Below are 23,658 nucleotides of genomic sequence, written 5' to 3'. Positions count from 1 at the left end.
TATTATGTTCGTTCTTGCTCATAATGTTAGTTTGTGTTCATACTAAGTTCACATCAAAACGAAATGAAAAAAAGGGAGAACAAAAACATGTGTATAAGGAAAAGAGGATAGAGAGGGGGTAGGGGGAGAGAGCAATTGAGTGAGAAAGAGGGGGGGGGGAGAGGATGAAAAGAGGTTGATTGTGGATATAGGGAGCAAGTGAGGGAAAGAGCAAGTGATGAAGAAAGAATGATAGAGGGGAGACAGAGAAAATGAAAGAAAGTGAGGAGATGGAAAGGGTATATGGACAATGAAGATTAGCACAATGAGAATTGTATTACTTTGTCCATATTTGAAGCCCCTTCCCTCAAAAAATTATAAATAAATAGAATAAAATAAATATCAAAAAAAAAAATGGAAAGTCTGAACTGATAAAAAGTATGAAAGCAAAGGAAAGAGGGGAGCCATAGGCTATGAGGTGCATGGGGGCAGCGTCAGTTCTTCTCAAGGCAAATGCTCATCCACTGATCTCTCCACTGATAAGGGACTCATCGCCCTTTCTAGTTATTCAATGTTTGCCTCTTTTGTCCAGCGGCTCCTTTCCTCTTCACTGACAGTTTGTAAACGAAACAAACACGGCAATGCACTCGACACCGGGCCATTCGCTGCAACAGAAACGTCAATGAGGTGCATATTCGGTGAAATTACTGTCGTGGACAATCCTTCAATGCCATCGATCCTTCATGAACACCAGTCTGATTATCACACACACAAAGATGTGTCTTCATAATTACGACCATTACTTGTTGCATAAAAACAAACAATTACCGGAGAAAACCGGGAGAAAAATTCACAATTATTCTAATTGCAAAATCAGTGGTAGTAAGAGCCCCCCCCCAAAAAAAAAGAAGAAGAATAAGAAGGTTTAGAGAGGCAGAACTGCATGAATAAGGTCAAATAAAAGGGGGCAAAGTTGCTAAAAACTCGTGAACCAGCGAAAGTTTTGACCTTTTGAAAATTAAAATATCGAAATTTGTGATAGATTGTGAAACAATATTCAGAAAATGATATGATATTTCATCCTGTTTTGTATATTTCCTTTATTTACTTATTTATTAATTTGTTTTTTCTTGGGGGGGGGGGGGTCATCGTTGAACTTTAGCTGTCGGGGGGGGGTGTTCATCAAGCCCCATCTATACGCCAGTGGGTTTGGCCGGGTTCGGTATATAGCTGATAGGAAAATCGGACCATCCTGCGACAGTGGCGTAACTAAGGGGGGGGGCACGGGAGGGTACGTGCCCACCCCTATCGGCTGCCCCCCCCCCCCAAAAAAAAAAAAAAAAAAAAAAAAAAAAAAAAAAAAAAACGGAGAAAGGGAGAAAGCAAGAGAAACGTAGTGGGGGAAGAAGAAATTATTGTATATCATAATTATGTTATATACTATATATATTATATCATATTATATTACATAAAGAAATATTTTTCATGACTTTTCATGACTGTAAAAAATGAAGTGCTAATTTAGCACTTACAGTGCTTGCATAGTGACTGCACTTCGAGTGCTGAATTTCTAGTTCAAATTTAAACTAAATTAGCACTTCAATTTTTACAGTGTGTAGGGTCTATGTGTTCTTCAATCCTGATATGCTCGTACTGCCTGTTTAATTCCCGTTGCACTAAAACATCCCGTTCCCAAGTCAATATACACCAAATAGGTCTAGGTCGCACTTCGAGTTATTATTGTTTTATGTAGTGACATAATATGTTCTTCTTTTTCATGACTACTTAGAGAAGTGATTGCCCTCTTTTAAGGTCTGAATGTAAAACATTTCCAATCCGTGCTTACGTTCGCATTAGTGGATTGTTGAGATATGTTTGCTCTTCTTGAATTACTATGAACAGTTCTTAAAATGTCCCTTTTTTGTCTGAATATCCATAACGTTCAACTCGCGCTTCGCGCTCGCATCATTTGGTTAGTGAAATACGTATGGTCTTAGTAAATTCCTTCAAACAATTGTTAGAATACATAAGGTCTGAATTTCAAAATTTTCAGCTCGCGCTCGCAATATCTGATTAGTGAGATACATATCGTGTTCATGATTATACAATGACTACAAAAAGTGCTTCATGTATTTACGTGTAATTCTAACAAAATAAGCAAGCGCTTGGCGCTAGCAATTTGATGACTATGTGAGATATGTATGCTCTTCATGAATTCCTAAAAAATATACAATAATTTCAGCTCGCGCCATGCGCTCGCATTGTTTCTTTAGTGAGAAAGGTACGAATCATGATTACAAAAATTTGCTTATAATGTCCCTATTTTAGGTCTGAATATAAAAAAAAATCAGCTCGCGCTTCGAGCTCGCAGTTGATCAGTGAGATACATAATCATGTAATGACACAGTCCTTAAAATGTCTCTATTAGGTCAGTATACCTGGCAATAATATTGAGCGCCTCATTCATATTTGACACTTCTGTGATTTTAGGTAAGGGCATTGAATTCCCCTTTCCTATTGTATACACCTTTTAAATCATTTGCAATCAAATAAACATCATTATGTTGACAACACTTAAAAAAAACGCAATAAGAAAGTTATGAATTTCTATGGTTGTAAAAAAAAAAGCCAGAACTTTATGGCCGCAGAGGTAGTCTTCCCGATTTACTTGTTGAACAAAATGGCTAACAATTCATATTTCAAACCCATTACTCAAGTGTGGTTATGAGGATTTATATTATAGGGGAAAGGTTTTTACGGGGGTTTAAAAAAAAATCTCTATGATTTGCAGGGCCTATATAGATAAAATATTATTATCATGATTGCCACAATCTATAATCAGCAATTGGCACCTTCATTTTTATTCTTATGTATTGGAATTCCTGTTTGTTTTTTGATAAGCCATGACTTATATATAGTGAGATTTCTTTCAAATTTTCAGTGGCTTAATGAGCAAAAAAAAAAAACCCAATAAAAAAACAACCCCAAAATGGGGCAGAACATAATGAAGCAAATTTTGACCATTTGAAATCGAAAAGAAGGTTTTGTGATAGATTGATATACATATTCCAAAAATTTTATCATATTTCACCTTTTCAATCTTTCCCTTTTCTTTTTTATTTTTCCAGTCTTTTTAAGTTTAAGTTTGTAATGGGGCTTAGGGGTAAATGCACCAAGCCCCGCCCACAATTAATTTGAGCTCTATGTCCAGAAATTTGTTTTTGCATACATCGGAAACATGATTATACCCCGACAAGGCTCATCTAAACATATTTTTTTCGGTTTGAGGCCATGTTTTATGGATTTAAATCCTGATAGCCTATATATATGCAGCCTTCAGAAATTTTGTGAATAGCGTTCTCTATGTAAAATGTCATATAGGCCAATATACCATGTATACTGTCATTATTTTTGAGGAACCCACTAGTAAAAGCTTTGTATTTTAAGTTGGCCTTCTCATTTATCATAAAATCAAAATTTATCAATGTCATACACTTTTTATGTATAATAATCAAACTATTTACCACGTAGCGTCATGAGAGGGGCACAGCATGGCATAATTATGTTACAAACACAAAATGAAGGGTAAGACGGGGTAAGTTGTGACACTTTTTGCATTTGCATGTTAGAATTGATATGACTAATAATCTTGTAGAAATAAGTACTTTGCCTTTAAATTTAATTCTTGGGAATTTTGTTCACTTATGTATAAATGTCTACCCCCACACTGAAAGTCATTGTCACCTTTGAAAAAAAACGATGTCAAATGGCTCAACTTGCCCCATCTTTGTGGTAAGTTGTGCCACCTTCTGGGGTAAGTTGAGCCACACAAAAAAATGTACAAAATGTATCGGGCAAGAACCACCATGTCATTTTTTTAAAAGTCTTTTCACTTGCTAATTCTCTATAAATACTAACATCCTCTAAAAGTAAAAGAATTGTCATGTGAATTTACTCCTTTCTGCCTGCATATCAATGGCTTTTAAGGATTTTTTTTATTTTATTATTATACATTACCATTAGAATCACCATGGCTCAACTATACCCCAATCAGAACTTAATGCGATATTTTCACATCCACACATTTCTTATGCATCCATCATGTAAAATACTATGACAGAAATGAGAATCCATACCTAACAATATTGTTCTCATAGGTGGATCCAGGGGAAATATAAGAGGAGCAAGACAAGTGAATAAAATAAGATGAGGGGGAGACTTAGAAAATAATTTTTTAAAATCTTTCATGTCACTATATAAAATTTTCGCTCGCATTGCCTTATAGGTGACTTACAGTATCTTCCTCAATATGGAGCTTTGAATATCAAATTTTGAAGTCAATATGCAAAACATTTCAGCTCGGAAATCGAACTTTCATTATTTTGGGGGCGTCGTGGTCTAGTGGTTATGACTCTCGTCTTTCAATCTGAGGGACGTGGGTTCGATTCCCAGCCATTGCGTATATTCCTTCAACAAGAGATTTACCCGCATTGTGCTGCACTCAACCCAAGTGAGGTGAATGGGTACCCGGCAGGAAGAAATTCCTCGAATGCCAGAGCGCCTGCAGCACGGCTATATAGCCGGGATAATAATTGTAATGCGCAGTTGAGTATATACATAAAGAAATTGCGCAATATAAATGTACAATTATTAATCATTATTATTATTATTTTGTTTGATTTACAAATTGATTTTTAAAAAGTGCTCAGTAAAAATTTCGGTTTTATGGTCTGAACATTTATGCTCATTAACATTTTCTGCTCGCGCCGCGCGCTCGCAAAATTTGATTTATCACGTTCCTATTATTTTTCTGTATTCCATAAAGTTATCAAAATATCCCTATTCAGGTCAGATTGTCAAAATGTTTTATCTCGCGCTTAGCAAGAGAAATAGGAAGATAGTCATTTTCATATGATGACATAATCAATCATGTCCATACCCACCTCACAATTTTCCTTCAAAGTGGTTGAAATACAGAGCTAAAATCGACCTTTTTTCAGATCGGAATATCAAATATTTTAAGCTCGCGCTTCGCGCTCGCTTTATCGATTTTCATGATAAAAAGATATTTAGAATGCCCAGCTTCTATAGTCGAAAATCTGAAACACGCATGTTTATTCAGATACGCAGCTTGTTCTCTATTTAAATCATTATCCAGTTTCAGATCACAATATCAACAATTTTCTGCATGCACTTTGCACTCGCATTATTAATGTAGGAAGATTTCCACTTACTCATCCTTTTCATGATTTACAAAACATGAATAGTGTCAAATTATTAGGTGTAAATCTCATATATTCCGCTCGCTCTTCGCACTCGCATCAATAGATTAGTTATGTACTTATCCTTTTCACGATTACAAAAAGTGCGTAGAATTTCAATTCTTAAGGTAGAAATGTCAAAATTTTCAGCTCGCGCTTCGCGCTCGCATTATTTGACTGTTGAAATATGTAACGTCTTCATGGCTAACTGCAAGCAGTCGTTAACATATCTTTTTTTATCAGATCAAAACGTATATTAAAAATTTCTGCTCGCGCTTCGCGTTCGCAGTAATTTTTTTTTGGATACACATCTCGTTTAAACATTGCCCAGATTGTTTAAATTTTAGGACAAAGTGCGCAAAAAAGAATAGCTCGCGCTTCGCGCTCGCACTATTTAAATAAGGCTTATGCGATTATTATATATTTATGTTGATTTGTAAGAATAAAGCTTAGAAGTGACTATTAGGACTACCTCTTCAAAGAAACAAACAAAAATCAACTTCGAACGGCAGATCGGGGAAAATGTGGCTGAAAAAAATTCCGCCCCCCAATTGGCGAAGGCTGGATCCGCCCCTGATTGTTCTTTATTTCTTTATTATGTTTAAAGACATGTGTGGGTAAAAAGCACTGATCTATTTCAAACCCTGTTTTACTTTTTTGGATGAAATCTGTATTTTTCCATCTAAAAAAGTACTTTTTGTTTCAAAGTGTAAAACAGTTTGGTGGGGTAATGGGTTATGTAATGGGTCATCAATACATGACACCACCACAATGTCTGACTCATTCATTATTGGCCTGGGGGTCGTGGCTCAACTTACCCCCTCCTTCCCCTACTTGTTTAAAATGACAATCTAGTTTTATGATAGATTTTGGCAAAATATTCAGAAAATAGCTTTTCATCTTACCTTTTCCTGTCATTTTTCTTTGGTCGTGGAATGTATTTATTTATTAATTTATATTTTTGCTGGGGGAGGCAGGCCCCCATCTGTATGCCATGTGCTATTACTCTCAATTGTTTCGATGCCATAAGTTTGTTTATTGTTTCCTTTGACTGCTGGAAATGAAATGAAAACGTTGAAAAATAAACTATATATTTTACCAATTCAAGATCGACTAGTTCAGATTATCATCTGCGTAAAGGAATTGTGTGTTTTTATAGTAATTAAATTGAGCAAAGCCTTTTTGAAGTGATTTCTGATTGATAAGATATATATTTAGGCATTGTTTTTCCGTGAGAGAGCTTTTTTTTTATTATTATGGCGCTAATTACTGTTTAAAGAAATCCTTTGGAGATGTTGCGAGCGCAAATCGCAAGCTCAAACTTTTGGACATTAAAAAGACATGAAAATTAAACATTCCGAGCAATTTTGGTTATCATGAAAAAGATGTGTATCTTAGTAAAGAATTAACGCGAGCGCGAAGTGCGAGCTGAAAATTTGTGATATTTCAACCTGACAACTGGAAGTTCTAAGAACTTTTGTAACCAGAAATAAAACCAGTACTTTAACAATAATTGATGTTATAGAGCGAAACGCGAGCCAAAAGTGTTTGATATTCCAACCTGGACATTCTAAGCATTTTCGTATTATTGAAGAGGATGAGTACCTTAGTAAATAATTGATGCGAGCGCGAAGCCCGAGCCAAAAATTTTGTGATTTTCTAACTTAAAGTGTATTAGGTTTTACTTCAAAAAGGGTTTGTCATTTTGAAAAAAGGCATATTTCATTTTGATAAAAGGGCATTTTTTCCCTAAGGGGAATTTTGGAAGGCATGTGCCCCCCCCCCGCGCCGGTGATAGTCCACTTAAAAAAGTAAAATAGTTTTGCTAGAGGCTGTGGAGTGGTTCGGGACCTGTCTCCCTGGCGGACGTTTTCTGGTGAAGTTTTACCCGACAACGTTTTTTTTTTTTTTTTTAGTTTCCATAGTAATTGTCGGATCCCGGGGTCGGATCCTTCTGCTTCTCAATGTATCCAATCAAAATCAAGAAAAGTTGTCATATTCGACAACTTGTCAGATGCTCTCGGGCGGGATGCTCTCCTGTTCTGGCTAGTGGCCACTTACACATACCGTAAACATAAACAATACTACACGTGCAAAAAGGAATCACGCACGATAGCAAAATGTAAACAGGGCCAGCGCCAGGGGGCTCGATGCTAATGGCCCAGCAAGCGATCGCAAGCTGCAAAGTTAATGCCCCGGAGCTTGGGGCGCGGCGATGACAGCCTGCTCGCTCGAAGACCTTTATCAGCGCGCTAGCTACGCATGCATGCAGCGCTGGTGAACTTTGTTGCGCATGTATTTTCCCCGAGAGAACGAGGCACGTAAGGGAGGCAGACCGCATGGCCTCGTCATTTCTGCATTAATTTTCATTTATTTGATATATATTTTTAGGAATCCAAAGCAGGATCAAATTTTGATTATTTTGACTTCTTTATTCGCATAAATTTCGCATAATGCCGAGATATATAAAAACTTTTGAACCCATTGATGATTTTCTTGCTTCGCAAGGACTCGTGAGGAAAATCACGGCGAAGGATGGATCTTGCCTTTTTCGAGCGGTTGCAGAACAGGTAAAAAATTTGTGAAATTTATATAATTGTGCATTTGTATGTCATTTGTATGTCATTTTAATGTTGATTAATGTTTTCCCTGTGTATTAACTATTATATAACGTTTTCCCTTTGAACGGCCCCATATGACCATTTCTTTTATTTAGTCTACCCGGAGTCTACCGTGGAATATCGGTGTAAATGTTTGTTGGTATCGGTATCCCGTTTTAATGCTCGCTGACCGTCTGCGCTGCCGCTGCCTGATCTTTGCGATGTAGAGATGGGGGAATACCCGATGTGGCTGTTTCCGCACCGATATCAGTTGGGTATAGCGTTGAAGTCGAATGAATGTTGTTTTCCTGTCAACTTTCAGAGTTGAATTTAGAGTGTAGTTGGTAGTGGAAACATTTTTTTTTAGATCTACATCAACTTGATGTAGAGTCTAATTAGATATATCTGATGTGTTATGTATTTGTGCTTATAAATTGCTGTTTAAAAAAACTGAAACGGGCCCGCCCTTTGTTTGACTTTGCCAGTCCTTTTTTTGAGGGGGGGGGGGGGGGGTAATGATTAATTACAGATTTGAGTCAAGTATCTTGCACCTGATCTATCACCTGAAAATGTGACCACAGTATTGAACCTCAAAGCTCTATCTATATAATTATTTGTAGGAATATTCAAGGAAATATTCTGAGTGAGATAGATTGAGAGCGCTTTAATTTTAAATTCAAGATTTAAATGACAAGAGAATGAAAAAGATGAATTGAACCCACCGGTATGCAGTTTAACAATATTATTGATTGAAAAATGGTCCATGTATATTCCTGAATCTTTACAAAATAATAAACTACCTCTACAAGATATGTAATTCATTTGTTTTTTTTTGGGGGGGGCATGAGGAACCACTTCAAACTTAGCTTGGAGTTGTGTGTTTGGATCTGAGACTGAGTGATATTGGTCAAGGTCAAATATGTTGTTTAATCCATTGAAATGCCTTATTTATGGGATATTAACCACAAAACTATTTTAGAAAAAACTTCAAACTTGGCACATTGAATTTTCTTGCACATTGATGGTTTAGCCTATCTGATTGGAGTTTGTATTCCTGGCCGCTCATATATAAATTCGGTGTGTATGATACTGGCATGGGTCCCAGGAAGCCTATTGATTTTGAGGTCAAAAGGTCAAGGTCACAGTGACATGTTTTAATCTTACCCTTCTGTAGTCCTTGTAAACGTGATAACTTCAGTTTAACTTAAACTAGGCTCATATAATTTGGTGTTTATGATACTAGCATGGATCCCAGTAAGCCTATTGATTTTGAGGTCAAAAGGTCAAGGTCACAGTGACATGTTGTCATCTTACCCTTCTGAAGTCCTTGTTAACGCGATAACTTTAGTTTAACTTAACCTGGGCTCATATAATTTGGTGTGTATGATACTAGCATAGATCCCACAAATTTTATTGATTTTGAGGTCAGAAGGTCAAAAGTGAAGTTGCCACCTTCCACTTTTCTTGCTTGCCCAATAACTCCATTTTCTGTGTTACGGGAGGGCATATGTGCTCGCCTTCGCGACACTTGTTTGATGTAGTGATTAGTGATAAATGAAGAACAATTTAAGTTGAGTGATCAACTTAAATTTGGTTTAAATGTGTCATGTATGTTACTGAAGAATCCAATTATACTTTTGGGTCAATTCAGGGGGTCACAAATTCAAAAGTCAAATATAGGTCTTATCTTACAATGATCTCTTTCTCAGAACTGTAATACAATTTATTTGCTTCATGAATTCAAATTAGAGTGATGATGGTTGATTATATTTTGGGTCTTGGGAATAAAGGTGATTGGCCATGTATATCTGAAAATGTCTTGCTCTTGTAATAACCAAATATTACCATATGACGGATCACCTTCAAACTTGACCCATGTACAAGTAGGTACATTTATGCACAAGAGACTGACAATGATCTGATGAGATTTTTGAGCCACAAAGTCCAAAGAGGTCATTATTTGAAATGAAATGTAAAAGTTCGGTTGCAAAATTTCTGAATTCATCAAGGTTATCATTACCTTGATTTCATTTTACTTTAGTCAGCACAACTCTTTGGTATGTGTTGGAGTCAGAAGTTCACGCAATTTACTTTTTTCTGGAATAACTAGCCTATTTGTTGAAATCCCTCAGGTGTTCCATACGCAAGCCCTCCACAACGATGTCCGCCAAGCCTGTATCAGGTTTATGGAGCGCAATAAGGAGCACTTTGAACCTGTAAGTAATCCCCGTGCTTAAAATCAATTCAAGGTCATGGATGCCCTGATTAATAAGCCTCAATGCCCAATATGCCTCAATATTTTGGTGCCCTTTTTATTATTCCTATGTTTTAGCCTCAATTTAAATTTGTGCTATGTACATGTACATAGTATTTATAGAAAAGGGACCTTGCCTGAAAATGTGAACATTGAAGGCCTGAATTTGACATAGAATTACTGAGTGATGAGCCGCTATTCTGATGCATTTCACCATTAAGCTTTCTATAAATCAATTAATTGGGGAAGACAAACCTAAAATAATTTACTTTGAAGAGTAGGAAAGAATCAGAAGCATATTCTGATTGAAGGAGTCAAAAGGTCAATGTACTTGTAATGTAATTACAATTTGAGACAGCATCACAAAATCCAGTACAAAGTTTGTTCTTGTGATTACTGAAGAACCCTTTATACGTCAAGTTAAGCCCAGCAACAAAAAGATTTGATTTAAAAAAAAATCAAACAAGTACAATATAAAGTTTACCTCCGGAAGCTTCAAGTCAAGGTTAAGTTTGAAATGAGTCTTGATCTGACCTTATTTTACGGTCCAAGGGACAATGAAGTTTCTGCAAAAAAAATATGTGCACTGCGTATTGATTTTTGATAGCATCACCAAATTAGTACCAAAAGTGCATCTCTTTAAGCTGTAGCTATTAAAACTGAACTAATTATTATCTGAATTCTTTCTTACAATACAAATTTTGTACTTTCATTGTTGTGTTCCATTATTTTTTACATTTTCTATTCAAGAAAAACCTTTTCAAGACTGACTCTTCTTTAATTTGTTTTTACCATTGATTAATTCACTTCATAACCCAACTACATTATCAAAATCTAATAAAAAATTTACTGTTTTTCTTGAAATAAGATCTTTGCACGTAACAGTTTGAATCCTTTTAGGTTCTGTTGAGGCCATTTAACATCAGTTTTGATAAGACATTACTGCCTACCAGCTGTTGTTGATTGATACAAACTCAATTACTATTGTCCGTCAGCTGTTGGGTGGCTGTTATTTCTTTAGAATGAAGATTTTGATTTTGACCTTTTTTGTTGAAAAAAAATCAAGAAAATACCTCAACATTTTTAAAAAACTAATTTGTTTAGATATGAACTATTCCTTTCACCTGTTAAATGTGAAAAGACCAGCTTGTAATGGGATTGTATGCATATTAGCGTACACATAGTTTATGAAGTGTCTACCATAGATACAGAAGATATGTGCATGTTTGTTCAAACAACTTCTAATAATCAGTTCCTTGTGCATTTGTTATGATGCAAAAGTCCTGTGCATTACAATACCTGTTTCAAATTTCTTTCCTAGGGACATAGTAATTGTTATCTTGGTATTGAACTTCTTTAGTGAGACTTTGAATGATTGAATGAAACATTGGTTTTTGTCTCGCCTGCATAGCAGAGCGAGACTATAGGCGCCGCTTTTCCGACGGCGACGGCGGCGTCAACATCAAATCTTAACCTAAGGTTAAGTTTTTGAAATTACATCATAACTTAGAAAGTATATGGACCTAGTTCATGAAACTTGGACATAAGCTTAATCAAGTATTACTGAATATCCTGCCTGAGTTTCAGGTCACATGACCAAGGTCAAAGGTCATTTAGGGTCAATGAACTTAGACCATGTTGGGAGAATTATTTTCAAAATCTTAACCGAAGGTTAGGTTTTTGAAATGACATCATAACTTAGAAAGGATATGGACCTAGTTCATGAAACTTGGACATAAGGTCAATCAAGTATTACTGAACATCCTGCTTGAGTTTCAGGTCACGTGACCAAGGTCAAAGGTCATTTAGGGTCAATGAACTTTGCTCAATTTGGGGGTATTTGTTGAATTACTATCATAACTTTGAAAATTTATGGATCTATTTCATGAAACTTGGACATAAGGTTAATCAAGTATTAGTGAACATCCTGCCTGAGTTTCAGGTCACATGACCAAGGTCAAAGGTCATTTAGGGTCAATGAACTTTGGTCAAGTTGGGGGTATTTGTTGAATTACTATCATAACTTTGAAAATTTATGGATCTATTTCATGAAACTTGGACATAAGGTTAATCAAGTATTAGTGAACATCCTGCCTGAGTTTCAGGTCACATGACCAAGGTCAAAGGTCATTTAGGGTCAATGAACTTTGGCCAAGTTGGGGGTATTTGTTGAATTACTATCATAACTTTGAAAATTTATGGATCTATTTCATGAAACTTGGACATAAGGTTAATCAAGTATTAGTGAACATCCTGCCTGAGTTTCAGGTCACATGACCAAGGTCAAAGGTCATTTAGGGTCAATGAACTTTGGCCAAGTTGGGGGTATTTGTTGAATTACTATCATAACTTTGAAAATTTATGGATCTATTTCATGAAACTTGGACATAAGGTTAATCAAGTATTAGTGAACATCCTGCCTGAGTTTCAGGTCACATGACCAAGGTCAAAGGTCATTTAGGGTCAATGAACTTTGGCCAAGTTGGGGGTATTTGTTGAATTAACATCATAACTTTGAAAATTTATGGATCTAGTTCATGAAACTTGGACTTTAGGTTAATCAAGTACCACTGAATATCCTGTGCGAGTTTCAGGTCACATGACCATGGTCAATGGTCATTTAAGGTCAATGAACTTTGGTCGTGTTGGGGATATTTGTTAAATTACCATCCTAACTCTGAAAGTTTATGGATCTAGTTCATAAAACTTGTACATAAAAGTAATCAAGTATCACTGAGCATCCTGTACGAGTTTCAGGTCACATGACCATGGTCAAAGGTCATTAAAGGTCAATGAACTTTGGCCGTGTTAGGGGTATTTGTTGAATTACCATCCTAACTCTGAAAGTTTATGGATCTAGCTCATACAACTTGGGATATAAGAGTAATCAAGTATCACTGAACATCCCCTGTGAGTTTCAGGTCACAAAACCAAGGTCAAAGGTCAGTTAAGGTCAATAAACTTAGGCCATGTTGGGGTAATTGTTGAATTGCCATCATAACTTTGAAAGTTTATGGATAGAGTGAATGAAATGTGGACATGGGTGTAGTTGACAAGTCTTAAGTCACCGTTCAAATGTCATTTATGGTCAATGAACGTGGTATTATGTCATTATATGAATGGTGTTTTTGTGAATTATTATTTTATAGTAGTTTTCAAAGATAGCACTGCTGCTATATTAAAATCGCGTAATGCAGGCGAGACTGCCAGAGGCGTTCCACTTGTTACTAGGTTTGTAGCTTGTCCAAACTTAAAAATATGGAATACATGTATGTAATTCTTTGTGCCTTAAAAAAACTGAAAATATGTACCTGGAGTGTAACAAATTAAAACATCTTCAAATAAAGGGATTTCACAAATACATAAATCAAATATGAATGCATGCTATGAAAAAAAATCACAACTTACTATTTTCCCTCTTTCAAGTACCTTCTCTTTAGCACAGGTTACCCCCATCCAAAGTCTTAATGAATATTGTGAAATTTAATCCAGCTTCAAATTAATTCATAAAACGTGATGTAGATCTGTTAATCTTGTCAGAAGCAAAGGTTGTTGTGTTGTCTATTTATCTATTTGTATTCACAGTTCGTTTTTTTTCTTGCTTGTTTTATATTTCAGTTTGTTGAAGGTCCATTCGAACAGCACCTAGACAAATTGCAGACTGCAAAGGTAATATACTGGGGTTTCATATGAAAATTTTGGAAAGTTGAAGAAAACCCCATTTGTGTTTATTTGGTGTTATTCTTGAATTGATCGAAATTGAAATAAAAGTATTTTCAAAGTTAAGTTTATATTGTCAAAATGATTCTTCTGATCTAAGAACGTATGATCAGGTATGGAGCTCCCTGCACCCTCTGAAACATTTTTTTTATTTGCTTTTCAAAACATTTACAGGAAAATCCTCCATATGAGTGATGCTCACCTTTTCCCTTGTAATTCTTGTTGCAAAATTATGGAAATTGTGTAAAGTTGAAGAAAACCCCATTTGTGTTAATTTGGTGTTATTCTTGAATTGATTGAAATTACAATAAAAGTATTTTCAAAGTTAAGTTTATATTGTCAAAATGATTCTTCTGATCTAAGAACGTATGATCAGGTATGGAGCTCCCTGCACCCTCTGAAACATTTTTTTAATTTGCTTTTCAAAACATTTACAGGAAAATCCTCCATATGAGTGATGCTCACCTTTTCCCTTGTAATTCTTGTTGCAAAATTATGGAAATTGTGTAAAGTTGAAGAAAACCCCATTTGTGTTAATTTGGTGTTATTCTTGAATTGATTGAAATTAAAATAAAAGTATTTTCAAAGTTAAGTCTATATTGTCAAAATGATTCTTCTGATCTAAGAACATATATGATCAGGTATGGAGCTCCCTGCACCCTCTGAAACAATTTTTTTGAATTTATTTGCTTTTCAAAACATTTACAGGAAAATCCTCCATACGAGTGGTGCTCACTTTTTTCCTTGTAATTCTTGTTGCAAAATTGCCCCTATCCTCCTCTGGTGAATCAGCCCCTGTTTCAACATATTGAGGGTGATATTTTGTGACACAAACCAAGATGATATGGAAATAACAAGTGCATGCATACATGTACAAAGAGATTAAAAAAAAAATTTCAATTAATTTTACTGATACATGATGAAAATTGCTCTGAAGTAAGATTTTTATTTACTGAAATTCACATTTTATGTACTTAAATCAAAAATGGGTCTTTCATCAACCACATAATTTATTATATTCTTTAATGAAAGATAAGAGTTTAGAAGCAAACCCAGTAAAATTCAATGTTGAAAATTCTTTATTGCCAACAAGAATAAAAAGTCATATAAATAGTAATGTATTGTTTTCTATTGATGGAATAGTGATGAATGTTAAGTGTTGATTTATGCACTTGTGATTGAGTTTATGGGGTTTCCCCGAATTGTTTTAACAGTTAAAAACATTCAAAAGCATTAACAAATCTTATTGCTTCTTTGCCAGTAAATATTTGACAGTATTTTTTTCCTGTATTAATATTTACCTGGTTTCCCCTTTACAGGAATGGGCTGGTCAAGTGGAAATCAGTGCTTTGTCATTAATGTACAAGTAAGACTCTGTTTCCTGTTATAGCATGTGAATGGAAAACATTTTTATACTGTAGTCTAAAACAGTAAACCACACAGGAGATCATTGCAGAATTATATTTTTTTCCAGGCTGGAGTGTTTTTATTGTGAATGCTTGTGAGAATTGTAATTTGGGGCCCTACAACATACCAAAATGATTGAAAAAGTTGGGGCTTGCCTATTCCTTTTATAGATTGAATTGACATTTTTCATAACGTAAGCAGCATTGTTAAAATTGTTTATGGTTTATGAGCGTCCATTGAAAAAGAATGCATTCTTTCACGTTTTAACGTCTCTATTATCTGGCTCTGCAGTACATAGTACGCATATAATGGAAGATTGAAGTGTGTTCACTTTCATGGTAATAAATCTGTATGCTCAATCTTGAATCTTGAATGCTTTCAATTCAATCTTGAATCTTGAATGCTTTCAATTAAACGATTGTATACATCAATTACATAATTGTATAAAATTCTTTAAACAAAAGTAACATACTATTAGTCTTTTGAATGATAATAATAAAGAAGAAGTTTGTATGTTTGTATTCTTCTAGTTATTCTTCGAAGACTACCTTTTATTGCATTCAATTCTTTTTCTTTTAAATTGTAAACAGAAATACTTTCCAAGTTCTGTGATACGTGTATGTACAGTATGTGCACATGTTAAATGTGTAATAAACAAAAGAGGAGTATGTTTAGTATTGTGCAATACAAGTTTCCTGTCTATTGGATGTTGCCCAATTTTTGTAGAAAGAGTAAGGCATGGGAGAAGAGAAAGCAAATGTCATTCATGTACTGGTAGATTTTTTTTTTTGGAAAGGGAACAGCTCATATGACAGCTTAGTGGTTTTTTTTGTACATTTGATAAGTATTTGAAGTCAAAAGACCCCCCCAAAAAAAGAACTTTGGTCTTCCCCCAAAAAACATTACAAAACCTGTCCTGCTCCAATGACTGAGTATTTGTAAATAGATTTTTAGGAAATTTACCATGTGGTACGAGACAGATTCAAATTGCTGATACTACTGCACCTTCTACTACAACTTAATGTACGACTGCAACACTGATACCGACCGCCACTACTACAAAGGTTACTACCGCTACTTATACTACCAGTCTACTGCAGTAGTAATGGTGTGGTTCTGTGGTAGTCTGATATTATGTTTTTGTACTGGTCATAAATAATGAAACTGAATGTTCTCTTAGGCAGAGTCATGCTCAAGATTATCATGACATTTTTATTTTTCACAGGAGAGATTTCATCATATATCAAGATCCTGGGAAACCCCCAAGTAATGTGACTCAGAATGGATATCCTAACAAAGTAGGTTTCATTTATTCGACTTTTCTATCACAGCATCAAAAGAAAAACAAAATTAGCATTAATATGACTTAAGGTGTTATGATGAGTGTTGAACGTATAGATAGGTGAAAAGCCCGGAGAGACATCATTCTGATGTAGGCCTATACATTGCTATAAAATGTAGAGTATTATTATTACTATTATTAACAAGTTCTAAACTTGGTTCTTTAATTTTGAGCAGAGAACATAGAATATTGTAAATTTGAAGCTTGTGTTACATTTAACTGTGGATATCATTTGGAGGGATTAATAGCTCAACTAACATTTGTTTTGCATATTTACTCAAAAGTATCAGGGATTTTCTGATTATTACAGGGGAAGTATTGATGAGATCAGATTTTAATGATTTGAAATATATGTTGAAAATGTATGAACAGAAGGAGCCTGTGTAGCAAAACATTTTCAAAACCACTCTTTTATTGGGGGGGGGGGCAAGTTACAGGTGCGGCAAAAATGCATATGATAGTCAAGGTGGGTTTTTTTTTCGGAATGAAAGAGTTTACATGCTTTTTAATTTCTAATACCAAGTGCATTGACTACATACAGTAGATGTACAGAACCTTGTACAGAATCTGATCTTTGACAGGTTGAAAGGAGACAATTGATTTTATGCAAAAGTAACCTGCCTTCAACATTGCCAAACATGTAACAGATTGATCAAATAGTTTCTGAATAAAAAGTCAGAAAATGTTTGAATTAAAAATACTAGAGTGGCAGGCCTCTCAGTTTGTTTGCCATTGGCTTTGTCTGAGGAGCAGGATGATGTGGGTATTCATAGTTCAAAAGTGAGACTTGTATTGAGGCATGTGAGAGTAGTTTAAGAGGATATTGTTAATGATGCAGCAAAAGAATGTTAGCCTGCCTTTTTTAACTTCTTTTGTGACTTTAATTCATCCTGATTTCATAATCATTGATCAGGAGGTGTTGGGAGTCTCTTTGATTGTTAAATGCAAAGCCATCACACATTGTCAGAAAGAAAGAATTTCCTGTCAGGATACTTGTGCAGATGTTAACAATAGATAGAGATTCAAAAGGATTACCTAGATTTTCCTGAAGCCTTTCAAAGGCTCTAAATGATCTGATTGAATAATTACATAGAGCTTTTTCAATCTTTTGTACATTAAGTCTTCATTAAATGGCAATGGCATTTACTTTGCAATTTGTTAAGGGTTAAAGATTTTCTTCATACAAAAATCATAAACAAAAGATGTTGATAGTCATGTGTAAAAAGGGTATTAACAAATTTTAGTTCATAAAATGAAGTCAAACTTATACTTATTGCAGCTTAATAATGTACGAAAATTCAATCACCATTTTATATACAAACTTCAATGTCAATTATTTTTCTGAAAACAGTCATCCTGATAAATATTAAGTACATCTATAGTGGTGGTTCTCAAAGGTCAAGTCTACCCCAGAAAGATGTTGATGTGAATCAATAGAGAAATATCAAGCAAGCATACACTGAAAAATTCATCAAAATCGGATGTAAATTAGAAAGTTGTGCATTGTAAAGTTTCGCTTATTTTTCACAAAATAGTTAAATACACAACTCGGTGATATGCAAATGAGAGAGTCGATGATGTCCCTCACTATTTTTTTGTCTTTTATTGTTTGAATTATACAATATTTCACTTTTCATGAATTTGACAATAATGACCAACTTGACTGGACCACAGGGGGAAAATTAAGATATTTTGTATTTCATATCTGATTTTGATTAAATTTTCAGTGTTATACAAGTTAGATTCTTCCCAATTTATTCAAATTAACTTTTTGTTGGGGTGGACTTGTCCTTCAATGAATGTGCAGGGGAGGGGGATATAAGGGGAACAAGTCGATATTTCGCTCACGTTTGTATCAAGATACTATATTCTTGAAAATAACATGTTAAGGGCCTATCTATGAACAGTAGCCCATCAGCCTATTTATCCCCTTTTCTTACCAATTCAAAGTAATTTCTATAATGTTTTTCTATAATTGTTAATCATTGTAGTAAATTACTAGAATCTGAAACAAAAGTTTGATATTGATAGAGAGGGTACAAATCAAGTCATAATGTTGAGTGGGTTGGAAATGTAGAAAGTAAAAATATTGGCACCATAGGAAAATCTATTTAGAGCTATCTGTAAAATCATCCAAACAATGTTTTTGTCTCGCCTGCATAGCAGAGCGAGACTATAGGCGCCGCTTTTCCGACGGCGGCGGCGGCGTCAACATCAAATCTTAACCTAAGGTTAAGTTTTTGAAATGACATCATAACTTAGAAAGTATATGGACCTAGTTCATGAAACTTGGGTATAAGGTTAATCAAGTATTAGTGAACATCCTGCTCGAGTTTCAGGTCACATGACCAAGATCAAAGGTCATTTAGGGTCAATGAACTTTGGTCAAGTTGGGGGTATTTGTTGAATTACTATCATTACTTTGAAAATGTATGGATCTAGTTCATGAAACTTGGACATAAGGTTAATTAAGTATTAGTGAACATCCTTCCTGAGTTTCAGGTCACATGACCAAGGTCAAAGGTCATTTAGGGTCAATGAAATTTGGCCAAGTTGGGGGTATTTGTTGAATTACCTTCACAACTTTGAAAATTTATGGATCTAGTTCATGAAACTTGGACATAAGGTTAATCAAGTATTAGTGAACATCCTTCCTGAGTTTCAGGTCACATGACCAAGGTCAAAGGTCATTTAGGGTCAATGAACTTTGGCCAAGTTGGGGGTATTTGTTGAATTACCTTCATAACTTTGAAAATTTATGGATCTAGTTCATGAAACTTGGACATTAGGTTAATCAATTACCACTGAATATCCTGTGCGAGTTTCAGGTACCATGGTCAACGGTCATTTAAGGTCAATGAACTTTGGCCGTGTTGGGGTTATTTGTTAAATTACCATCCTAACTCTGAAGGTTTATGGATCTAGTTCATAAAACTTGGACATAAGAGTAATCGAGTATCACTGAACATCCTGTACGAGTTTCAGGTCACATGACCATGGTGAAAGGTCATTTAAGGTCAATGAACTTTGGCCGTGTTTGGGGTATTTGTTGAATTACCATCCTAACTCTGAAGTTTATGGATCTATTTCATAAAACTTGGGATATAAGAGTAATCAAGTATCACTGAACATCCCCTTTGAGTTTCAGGTCATGAAACCATGGCCAATGGTCATTTAAGGTCAATGAACTTTGGCCGTGTTGGGGGTATTTGTTAAATTACCATCCTAACTCTGAAGGTTTATGGATCTTGTTCATAAAACTTGTACATAAGAGTAATCGAGTATCACTGAACATCCTGTACGAGTTTCAGGTCACATGACCATGGTGAAAGGTCATTTAAGGTCAATAAACTTAGGCCATGTTGGGGTAATTGTTGAATTGCCATCATAACTTTGAAAGTTTATGGATAGAGTGAATGAAATGTGGACATGGGTGTAGTTGACAAGTCTTAAGTCACCGTTCAAATGTCATCTATGGTCAATGAACGTGGTATTATGTCATTATATGAATGGTGTTTTTGTGAATGATTATTTTATAGTAGTTTTCAAAGTTAGCACTGCTGCTATATTAAATAGCGTAATGCAGGCGAGACTGCCAGAGGCGTTCCACTTGTTATTTATATGACACCTAGATAGATCCTTGTGATTTGATTGGTTGTTTGATATCGTTCATTCAGCCCATTTTGCAATAAATTACGTCATCAACCGTGCAATTATGGATCCATACGATTTTGTCCATTGCACGCGCGCACCGAGACTGCAGCTGCAGCTCATGTAGGCACCAGCAGTGAGCATGTTGTAATGATGTTACAATCAACAGACCGAACTCACACTGCATGACCATGTTTTGCATCGAAATTCATAAATTTCATATGAAAAAAAAAAAAATTAGGTGTCATATAAACCAAATAATGAATGTTTATGAGTGCAATGGACAGAATACTTCATTCGGTAAAAGATGAAATAATGATCCATTCAGGAGGCGCGATAGCTCAGTCGGTAGAGCGGGGGATTCGTATTCCGGTGACCCGGGTTCGATTCCCACTTGGTGCGCTAGTGCCCTTTGGTAAGGCATTAATCCTCATTACCAGGTCCTTTGGAGAGGACCTTAAGCCGTCGGTCCTCTGGTTGGTTTGCTTGCTTACAAGCATTCATGCTTTCTTAGCAATCAGGTAAAAAATCCCCACCAATCAACAAAACTTGGCTAAGCCTCGTTGAATGGATCATTTCATCTTTCACCTCATGAAGTATTCTGTCCATTGCACTCATAAACATTCATTATTTGTATATTATCATTCATCTCTGTATGAGTTAGAAGAGTACTTTTACAAAAAAATGTGTTAATGGCTTCACTGAATTTTTGATTTCACTGTTTTTTTACAAAAGAAATAAGTCAAACTATTGTGATATGTGGTTACATGTATTTTAAATTGTGTTTCATTCTAGGTGCTTCTATGTTTCTCCAACAATAATCATTATGACAGTGTATTCACCAAGCAGTACCAGAATAGTCTTGGGGTGTGTCAGTGTAAGTATATACAACTTGAAGGATTTATTGTAGGTCATAAGAGGGATTGTCAGCAGCATGTTAAAATCTTGTTATAAGCGACTGAAATTGTGCTGTTTGTTAAAGGAAATTTGTCATAGCATTCTTGGAACTTGACTTTTATGCAATCTATTTGTATAGGCCTACATGATTGTATTCTCTTTTCAGATTGCATATTGTTGTGATATTTCTTGAACAATGAACAAACGTATATATGCCTTATCAAAGCACTTATGTGAATGAAATCTGAAGGTAAAAATGATGAAAGTGCATGTGTCCAGCTTCACCTTCAAGGGTTTTATTTTGCTCCTTGCTATGATACAGCCCTTGTATGAGATCTTCTACAAGAAAGTATTCAACATTGTAATTTTTATGACACTTGGATAGATCCTTGTCATTTGATTTGATGTTCGATATCAATCATTCAGCCCATTTTACAATGACGTCATCAACCATGCAATTTTGGATCCATTCAACGTGCAATTTTGGATCCATACTAGTTTGTCCATTGCACGCGCACACCGAGACAGTGAAACCCTATAAAACCATCCGTGTTTGCAGCGCGCATGTTGTATGTACGCGATAATCAAAGATCGAGCTCGCTCTGCCTAAGCATATATATTTTACATCGAAATTCATAAATATCATATGAAAAAGAATTTAAGTGTCATATAAACCAAATAATGAATGTTCTTTTCATTTGTACAATGGACAGAATACTTCATTCGGTGATAGATGAAATGAATGATCCATTCAACTCGGCTACTCCTTGTTGAATGGATCATTTCATCTTTCACCTCATGAAGTATTCTGTCCATTGCACTCATAAACATTATTTGTATATTAATATTTTTCCTTTCTATGATAGTCATTGTGTATGAGATCTTATACAAAAGAGTATTCAACATTGTAATGTAATTTTGCTTTTTTCTATGATACAGCCATTGTCTATGAGATCTTATACAAGAGAGTGTTCAACATTGCCAAGGAGGCTGATGAAGCTGTAGAGGTCTTACGGAACTCACCAGGCAAGAAGCCCCATTCAAGACATTATGGATACTCAGATCATGGGCCTAATGCAGGAGGAGATTCACTCAATCAACGATCGCCAAGGAGACATGAGGTATTAAATTATTCTAGGGACAATGAAAAGAAAAAAAAAAATTATGTCTTGATCATTGAAAGCTTCTATTATATATTCAAGGAGTACTGAAGATGTAGACTCAAATATGCTTTCTAGTAATCATTTTCCTTAACCCCAGGAAATTAGCCCCACCTATTTTCCATGTTTAAGCTCAGCCCACTTTGGTTTCAGACAAATTTTTACAAAATTAGGCTTACATGATAAATACCAATGTACAGTCTGCCCTTGCTAAAAAGCAGGATTAGCCAGCTTTATTCTAGCCAGGCAATTATGGTATTTTGAGCTGTAGTCTGAAACCTAACCAGGCTTAGGAAAGGGGGGGGGGGGGGTAAGCATTAGCCATTCACAGAAGTTGAAGTTCACGTTAAATGTGTGTTGTTTGGCAAAACAATATTCATGAGCAGTGCAATAGTCCGGAGTTATGGTGTTAACCCTGGCTAAGCAATTGTTTGGGGTTAAGAAAGACAGTCTGAACCCCCACCCCCCCCAAAAAAAAAAAATATATATATATATATATATGGGATAAGGATAGTCAAGGAATCTTTTGTCTGAATAGCATGAAATAAAAAAATATATGTATTGCGTGGGTGCAACATGATTAAATCTCCAGGTAATGTGTATGTGTGTTTGTATTGCAAATGTTATCAATAAAACTGTTGAGAGGGAAGATCGGTCATTAAATTAAGAGACATCAATATACATGTACATCATCATCTGTAGTGTCTTAACAAATTAATGATTGGTACATTGAAATCATTCAATATTTTACTTTATCCTGTTGGGCCTAGTTTCTTCAATTAGATCATCTCAAAAGCATCTCTTAGATCCCCATCACATATTAATGCTCGTTGGTTGCAAACTAGCAATCCTGATTTTCAAAGTTTGTACAAGAGCCTACGGAAAAGAATCTCTTCCCCCCAAAAAAAAAAAAAAAATTGAAAAAAAAATCTCATGAAATCACCCCCTATGTTAATAATATAAGAGTACCCAAAACACATAGATATTTCTTTTGTTTTATCAACAGGATGAGGAACGCGACAGGTTTGGAAGACTGAGGATAGAAAAAAGACGTCCTCCTCTGCCTTACAAGGTAGCCAAGGCTTTGGATCCAGATATGTACAGGAATGTTGAATATGACTGCTGGAATGCAGGAAACAAAGGTATTATTCCTACCCTTGTACATTTTATTAATAGAGTACATGCATGTTTATTGGTTTTTATCATTTTCATTTGTTTTGTTATAATTTTCTTGCCCTGCTGACCAGTAGAAACTAGATTAAGAAAAACTCACTACTGTGGTTATAAACTTGGGTGATAAATACAATTTTCATCTTCAATTTGTTTGAGAGTGAAAGGTTTTTTTGATAGGTATAGCAGTGACAATTTTTATAAATTTCAAACTATT

General features: G+C 35.2%; 1 protein-coding gene across 2 annotated transcripts in view; it reads left to right on the top strand.

Moving 5' to 3' along the window:
• The first annotated feature begins 7,510 nt into the window (after window positions 1-7,510).
• LOC129262051 (OTU domain-containing protein 4-like) overlaps window positions 7,511-23,658 on the top strand; it is a 33,017-nt gene continuing 16,869 nt past the window's right edge. For both annotated transcript variants that reach the window (XM_054900087.2, XM_064100307.1), the window contains exons 1-8: window positions 7,511-7,810; window positions 9,973-10,056; window positions 13,713-13,763; window positions 15,134-15,180; window positions 16,447-16,519; window positions 21,010-21,091; window positions 22,051-22,232; window positions 23,278-23,413. In XM_054900087.2, coding sequence (XP_054756062.2) covers window positions 7,694-7,810; window positions 9,973-10,056; window positions 13,713-13,763; window positions 15,134-15,180; window positions 16,447-16,519; window positions 21,010-21,091; window positions 22,051-22,232; window positions 23,278-23,413 — 772 coding nt within the window. In that variant the 5' untranslated portion in view covers window positions 7,511-7,693. The remainder of the gene's footprint in view (window positions 7,811-9,972; window positions 10,057-13,712; window positions 13,764-15,133; window positions 15,181-16,446; window positions 16,520-21,009; window positions 21,092-22,050; window positions 22,233-23,277; window positions 23,414-23,658) is intronic.

Source organism: Lytechinus pictus, chromosome 5 (assembly GCF_037042905.1).
Source record: "Lytechinus pictus isolate F3 Inbred chromosome 5, Lp3.0, whole genome shotgun sequence".
NCBI classification, from domain to species: Eukaryota; Metazoa; Echinodermata; class Echinoidea; order Temnopleuroida; family Toxopneustidae; genus Lytechinus; species Lytechinus pictus.
This window is presented reverse-complemented; position numbering and strand designations above follow the sequence as displayed.